Below are 7,840 nucleotides of genomic sequence, written 5' to 3'. Positions count from 1 at the left end.
TGATGATTGGCTGGGTGGGCGGTGCCCTGCTCACGCTGTCTCACTGCACGCGCTGACTACCAACACAAGACAGCGTGAGTGACAATGGCGATGAGCCGGGGAAATTCAAAGGTTGCGTTCGCAAACTGGAAGTACCGGCATTACTTCTCATTAATTGAAATTAAAGGCAAGAATGTTTACGTTACATGCACGCTATGCCCAGGAAAAAAGACTTTATCGACGTCTGCCTCAAGCAACTCAAATCTTATGAAGCACCTCACATCAACACACGCTAACACGACACTTGTTGCTGCTGCTAACCCAACCCCAGATGCAGCTAGCCTGAGCTACCAGCCAAGGAGACGGAGCCACTCTGTTAAAACAAGCAACGCTCGATTTTTCGGGTCAGCAACAGGTGACCAAGCCCGAGCTGAACACGTTGATTGCAAGGTATGTTGTTGAAAACATGCTCCCCCTGTCAACTGTGGTGTCTGAGTCATTCAGAGCGATCCTTGCTAAAATACCAATACGAGGAGGAGGAAGGGGGGTTGCCCCATGCCGAAACACTTTTGCTAAATTCATAGACAGTGAATATGAAAAAATGAATATTAAGCTCAAAACGTCATTTGAGGAACTTGAGTACATTTCAACTACAGCAGACATCTGGACTGCCCACAATAAAAGTTACCTGGGTGTGACAGCACATTGGATCAATCCAAATAACATGGAAAGAGAGAAAGCAGCTCTTGCCTGCAGACGGTTTAAGGGGCATCATACTCATGACGCCATTGCAGTTGAGCTTGACAATATACACTCAACATATGGGATAACACACAAAATCACAGCAACAGTGACTGATAACGGCTCTAATTTTGTTAAAGCATTTAAGAGGTACCAGCCACTTGAGGAAAGTGATTCTGAAGAAGACAATGAAGATGAGGTGACGTTTACAGACATTAATGCTGCTCTACATGCAACTGATGATAATGATGGTGATGTTGTGATCACTTTGCCCCCCCACAAGAGATGTGCATCACACACACTAAACCTGATTTCATGCACTGATGTTGAAAAGTGGCTGCTGTCAAAATCTGGAACAAAGGCTGTTTATAGAAGTGCTACTGCCAAATGTACTTCCCTATGGAACAAGACTAGTCGATCTGCTTTGGCTACTGAAACAGTTGATGAGTTGGTGTCAAAAAAGCTGCTTGTACCTTGTACAACACGATGGAATTCCTTCTATGATGCCCTGGCTAGAATCTGTGAAATATCCATGGTAGACCTTAACACCATTTCATCCAAATTAGGACTGGCAGCGATAACAGAAAGGGAACACCAGTTTTTAAAGGAGTACTGTACTGCGATGAAGCCCCTTACAGTTGCCTTGGATATACTTCAGGGAGAAGACAACTGTTTTTATGGTACACTCTTACCAACGATCGAGACATTAATGTTGAAGACAGAAGCCCTTAAAAGTGACCTGCAAATACTGAGAGACCTTCCTGATGCCATAGTCACAGTAAGAACTTGAATTTGATATTTTATTATTTGTTAAGTGAACATTGCTATAGTACACATAATAATAAATACAACTGCTACTAATTATGATAATAATAATAATAATAATAATATCACTGATTTTTTTTGATACATATATTTAATGTTATTATTATTATCATTTCAGTCTATCAAAACCAGATTTGCTGATGTCCTGGGAAATGAGGAGGCTATACTTGCTGCTGTAACTCTTCCAAAATTCAAACTTCGCTGGCTGCGTTCACAGGAGTTAAAGGATAAGGCTAAGGCAAGTTTGCTGGCAGAGTGCAGAAGAATTGTCCTCGACGAACCACAGCCAGGTCCCAGCACATCTTCACATCACACAGATTCAGCCAAAGAGAACGATTTCTTTTCCTTTGAGGAGGATGAGGAGGAAACTTCATCTTCAGCAGAAAACCAAGTGGCAGACTATATTAGATCTTCAGCACAAAACTTAAACTCTCTGTGTGAATTTTCTCTCATCAAGAAAATTTCACTACGTTACAATGCTGCTACACCATCTAGTGCACCTGTTGAGAGACTGTTCAGCCTGGGCAAGCTTGTCTTCTCTCCGAAGAGGAACAGACTGTCAGACAAAAGATTCGAAAAGCTTCTCCTCCTACGTTACAACCACTGGTTTAGTTGTTAGATGAGAGGAGTATTTTAGTATAGATTAATGTATTGTTCATTCTAACTGAGAACAAACAACATGTTAATCTACATACATAGAGAGTTGGATAGTGTTCTGTTTATTGTGCAATAATATATAGGTACAGAGATTTATACTACTTAATGGCCAGATCTTCCTTTGTTTGTTTACACAAGTTTACATTTGTTTGTCTTAGTTTGCACTTGATTGCAAAGTGTGTGAATAACTGAATATTATTTATTTTCAATATTTAATTTGTATTACTTTACTGAATATTTAAGAGTTGGATAGTGCTCTGTTAATTGTGCAGCATTATAGAGAAACAGATAATTGCACTAATTAAAGGCCAAATTTTCATTTTTTTCTTATTACACAAGCTTACAGTTGTGTGTCTTAGTTCTGCACTTGAATGCAAAGTATGTGAACATTATTTATTTTCAATATTCAATTTTGTTACTGTACTGAATATTTAAGAGTTGGATAGTGTTCTGTTTATTGTGCAGTAGGCCTAATATACAGTTACAGAGATTTGCACTAATGGCCAGGTTTTCCTTTGTTTCTTTTTACCCAAGTTTACATTTGTGTGTCTTAATTTTGCACAATATTTATTTTTTACATGTTTTTATTTCTATGCATATATGGCAGGCTGCAATCTACTGAGTTCAAATAAATACCAAATGTTCTAAAATACTGTATATAGTGTTTTTATTTTTCAATCAGTTAATATACATTTTTGATATTAAAGATGTTATAGAACGTAATAGCGTTATACAACTTAAAAAATAACGTCACAGTTACTTTGCTGAGTAACTAATTACTTTTACAATGTGGTAACTGAGTTACTAACTCAATTACTTTTTGGGATAAGTAATTTGTAACTGTAACTTATTACTTTTTTAAAGTAAGATGACCAACACTGGTTATCAGTAGCTTTAGTATTCTAATCTATTTTCCATAACATAAACACGTCATGCTGTGTCTTATAAAGTTTTCAATAATTGTTTATAGAATTATTGCAATGAAATTGTAATGTTATGATACACTTGGTTATTTTAAATATAAATGTTTACTGAATACTTACTCTAGCACAGCACGTGTGTGAACACAAGGCAAGGCAAGGCAAGGCAAGTTTATTTGTATAGCACATTTCATACACAGAGGTCATTCAAAGTGCTTTACATAGAAATGAGAAAACAATATATAAAAGAGAAAAAAGAAAATTTAAAAATAATAGATAAACAATAAAATCACAATAAAAAAGATACATGAGAATTTTGAATAACAATTAAAGAAAATGAATGTGATTTTAATAAAAACAGTTTAAAATGTTAAACAGAATAAAACAGGAGTAAAAGTGGCTTGAGTTAAAGGTGCAGTCAGTGTAAAGCAGCACAGTGCTCATTCAGTAAATGCAAAGTTAAACAGATGTGTTTTTAATCTAGATTTAAAAGTTAGTATTCTAATCTATTTTCTATTTTCTATTTACAAATAAGTGCTTAATAGCAAATCTGACTGACATTTGCTTAATGACATCATATTTGTTATTAACTCCATTTGATATAAACAACACATCTGGATCAGTTATGTATGGACATAGCCAGTTGTTAAATATAAAAAATGTACAGCTTTAGTACTATTTTTAGGCCTACTATAATATGACAGAGGCTGTCATCTGAAAAACTTGTATGTTTGCACATCATATCTATGTCAAAGAATATATATGTTCTATAAGAACAATTACTTTTGTTTAAAAAATAGTCTAAAAGATTTAAACAAGCAACCATTTAGTAAGACCTAGATCTCTATGAATTAAAATGACTGTTTCAGATGAGAGAAACATACAAAATGTGCAGAGCATGTTTGTGTATATGTTCCTTTTGTCCATAAAGATATATTCGGTTTAATAACTTGCATACCTCACTTTATTTACCTAACTAAAACAGAAAGCCTTCATGGTACTCGATTAAAGGACATGAACATGAATCTGCTAAATGAAATGATATTTGTTATTGACACGATTTAATAACACCATCCACCATTCAGATAACTTATCTGGTTTTGTTTTATTAAATTGTTTCAGTTCTTACACTCAACAACAGTAAAGCCAGTGCAGTACAATTTTCTCTACACTGTATAATACAAATACAAAAACAACTTTGCAGAAGTATAGCTATCACACAGTCATTTTGAAAACGGCCCTGACGAACGGCCCCTAAAGCTTATGACAAAGCATACAAGTATTATTGAGATCTGGCAATATACTCAAATTCCTTATTGTGACTTTTAGGTGCAATTTTCCGTTATGTCCACTAGATGGCTGTAGAGGATTAATCACTGGCTGACATTTGCACTCACAGAAAACCCAGAAGATGATTACTCTTTAACTAAGTCTACTATTAATAGAACTCTGTACACATTTAAAGGTGCAGTGTGTAATTTTTAGAAGGATCTCTTGACGAAAATGCAAAATTATATACAAAACTATATTATCAGGGGTGTATAAAGACCTTTCATAATGAACCGGTATGTGTTTATTACCTTAGAACGAGACCTTTTTATCTACATACACTGAGGGTCCCCTTACATAGAAGTCACCATTTTGTGCCGCCATTTTTCTACAGAAGCCCTTAACGGACAAATTTTTTTACTAAGTTGTCTCCGACGATGACATGTTTGTCTGGTGGTGGCTACTGTAGCTTCTCTATGTGTTTCAAAAGCAAGGGGTGAGTAGTGGACTAAGCCATTGGTTGCAATTTGTGACCTTACCACTAGGTGCCGCTAAAATGTACACACTGCACCTTTAACTTCATGATTTTACTGTTATACTATTAAAATCACATTTAGTGAAAGACTACCACTTCAATTGTTCTGAGTTATCAGTTTTAACACTCATGTCATTTTATGATAGCTGTGAAACGTGAACATAATTTTGGAGGCACTTACACGACATTTGCAGTAAGAATTATATATTTTTTGTTTTTTATAAAAAAAAAACTACATACCAAATGAGTGTATAACCATGTCAATATTAAGTCAATATGTTCTTTAACAGTCTTGTTTCTCCTTTCTCAGGTAAACGTGTGTGTGTACAATATACAATGCAGAATATTTATATGGCCATGTCCTTAAACGTCTTGTGATCTAAATGGCTTGAACCCCAATAATCGCTGCTAGCAGCTATATTATTATTAGGGGTTCAAGCCCGAAGGGCTGAAACCCTATTGTATTTGTACTGATTTTTATTATTATTATTAGGGGTTCAAGCCCGAAGGGCTGAAACCCTATTGTATTTGTACTGATTTTTATTATTATTATTATTATTAGGGGTTCAAGCGCGAAGCGCTGAAACCCTATTGTAATTGTTAAGATTTTTAGGGGTTCAAGCCCGTAGGGCTGAAACCCTATTGTATTTGTATGGATTTTTATTATTCTAGTTATTATTTTTCTTCTGCCGTAGAACGGATCGTGCAGACCAAACCGTAAGGCCTAGAGACTTGAAACTTGGTCAAATGGTAGGACCCAATTTGGGGAGAGGTTGATAGAGTATCAACCCGATTGGCCTATAGGTGGCGCTATAGCAATAACAAACGCGTTGATGATCATAACTCCCACAAATCTTGTCCAAATGTCAAGTGTCTTATATCACTGGAATCATTGCGTCAAGTCGAACAAAACGTATATCTCCGATTTCATTTCCGCCATGGAAAATTTTTCGCTATTTTCGATTTTGTCGAAAAAAATAAAAACGAACTAGTCCTAGGTTTTTCGTCCGATCAGAACCGTTCCAGTGCTGTAATATTCCTTGGAGTGTGAATATGAAAAGTTATCAAAAAAAAGTGGAACTTTAGACTCGCCGTCGTCAAGCCACGCCCAAACGCCCCCAATGGGCGGAGCCTCTTGGACTTAAATGGCTATAACTTGGGATTGGAAAGAGGTATCAACACCAAATTTGGTACACATATACAATGGACTATTCTGGGGTCACGAAACAAAAATTGCGCCGCTTGACCACTAGCTGGCGCTATAAGACCACCTCAACTTTGAAGGTCTGTAACTACAGAAATGTGCGACCGATCAACTTGACATTTGGCACCGGTGCTCCTGGTCTACGGTACTATCTATGTGTAAAAGGAATTTCGCTTGGATCAAAAAACATGGCCGCCATCGGCCAATCAAGGAAAAGCAGCTGTTAGACAGGGTTAACGGAGGCCGATCGAAACGAAACGCGGTGGTCCTGTTTGTCTCTTGGCCATGAAGGTCTGTGCAGAGTAAGAAAAAATTCGGCCTCCGGGAGGCGCTATCACGTTTTTTCAGTGTTTAAGTGATTGTGTATTATGCAGTGTTTCAGATAGCAACAAAATCTTCATATCATTAAATAGAGGTACTTACAATGAACAACTTTTCCTCAAGAAGCACTTGTCTCAGTCGAATCGTTTGTTAGATATTCATCATTTTCTTTTAAACCTACTTTTGCGAACTAGTCCTAGGTTTTTTGACCGATCTGAACCAATCCAGTGCTGGAATATTCCTTAGACACTGAATATCAATAATTATCAAAAAAAAGTTGAACTTTGCACTCGTCGTCGCAACACCACGGTTAAAAGTACGAAGAGGTGGTGCCACAAATACTTAAATGGCTATCATTTATGATAGGAATGAGATATCAACACGAAACTTGGTACACATATGCATAGACCTAGGCCCAGGTCATATACAAAAAATTGCAGAGATTTTCCACTAGGTGGCGCTATAACATAAGAACAAGGAATGATGACTAAAGCATATGTATACGACACATAAATATTTGTCCGACCTATTTGTTATTTTGCACATAACATCTGCTTTCAGATTCTTATAAGGGTCTATTAGGATAATTACATATCTTAGAAAACATGCGACCAACAGCCAGCCAGCATTAACCATGTACGTGTCCAGTGTAATGGTGTGCGATTACAACTAAACTGATGGGCCTGTTTGTCTTATGTTCTCAAGTGTCTGTGAGGATTTTTGGCTCATCATTCCGGAAATATTTGCATCTAGAACAACAGGTGTTACGTTAACTGTACCCTAGATCAGTGGTTCTCAAAATTATTCCTGGAGGCCCACTGCTCTGCACATATACAAAAGTCTTCTATTTTAAACAAATCTACTTTAATGATAAGTAGAGATTTTTATGAACTGAACTGATTGTGTCAGATGAGAGAATCATACAAAATGTGCCGAGCATTGGGTCTCGAGAAACCACTGCTTTTCACTGAGTTTGAAAGTACTGCTCTAGATGTTTATGTTTATATGAAAAACAATTTTGTGAATTTACTGTACTATATCTATTTTATTTTATAATCAAATCATCAAAATGTATTAAAACTGTTTTCTATTAAAAAAACAACAATAGTATTAAATGACAAATAATCGAGTAATAATTATAGTTGTCATCATCAAGACTTTTCACTGTATTATACATTTTATTTTGAATTCAAGTGAATGTGTCTATTAACTTGAAATAAAATCTAATTATCTCTACTTCTGTTATCAAATTAAAATATGAACAATTTATATATATTAGTTTTACAAACTCACTACTATATTATTACAATCAAATAGTTTAAATTAAAACTTGTTTAAAGGTTGAACTGGAGATTAGTATGGTTTACATCTAGGCAAATATTATTTCTA

General features: G+C 35.8%; 1 protein-coding gene across 1 annotated transcript; it reads left to right on the top strand.

Annotated features, from left to right (window-relative positions):
- The first annotated feature begins 393 nt into the window (after window positions 1-393).
- Window positions 394-2,730, top strand: LOC135764731 (uncharacterized). The gene is made up of 2 exons (XM_065275413.2): window positions 394-1,498; window positions 1,664-2,730. The coding sequence occupies exons 1-2, from the start codon at window positions 446-448 to the stop codon at window positions 2,162-2,164; spliced, it is 1,554 nt and encodes a 517-aa protein (XP_065131485.1). The 5' UTR covers window positions 394-445; the 3' UTR covers window positions 2,165-2,730.
- Window positions 2,731-7,840: the final 5,110 nt, after the last annotated feature.

The sequence above is a fragment of the Paramisgurnus dabryanus genome, chromosome 4, assembly GCF_030506205.2.
Source record: "Paramisgurnus dabryanus chromosome 4, PD_genome_1.1, whole genome shotgun sequence".
Taxonomy (NCBI): Eukaryota; Metazoa; Chordata; class Actinopteri; order Cypriniformes; family Cobitidae; genus Paramisgurnus; species Paramisgurnus dabryanus.
Note: the sequence above shows the minus strand (reverse complement) of the source record. Positions and strands in the feature narration are given on the sequence as shown.

Excerpts from the sequence above, each read along its gene's own strand:
- LOC135764731 (XM_065275413.2), top strand. The coding sequence starts at position 446 with ATGCTCCCCCTGTCAACTGTGGTGTCTGAGTCATTCAGAGCGATCCTT. Across the intron at positions 1,499-1,663 it reads TTCCTGATGCCATAGTCACA|TCTATCAAAACCAGATTTGC; the intron begins GTAAGAACTTGA and ends TTATCATTTCAG.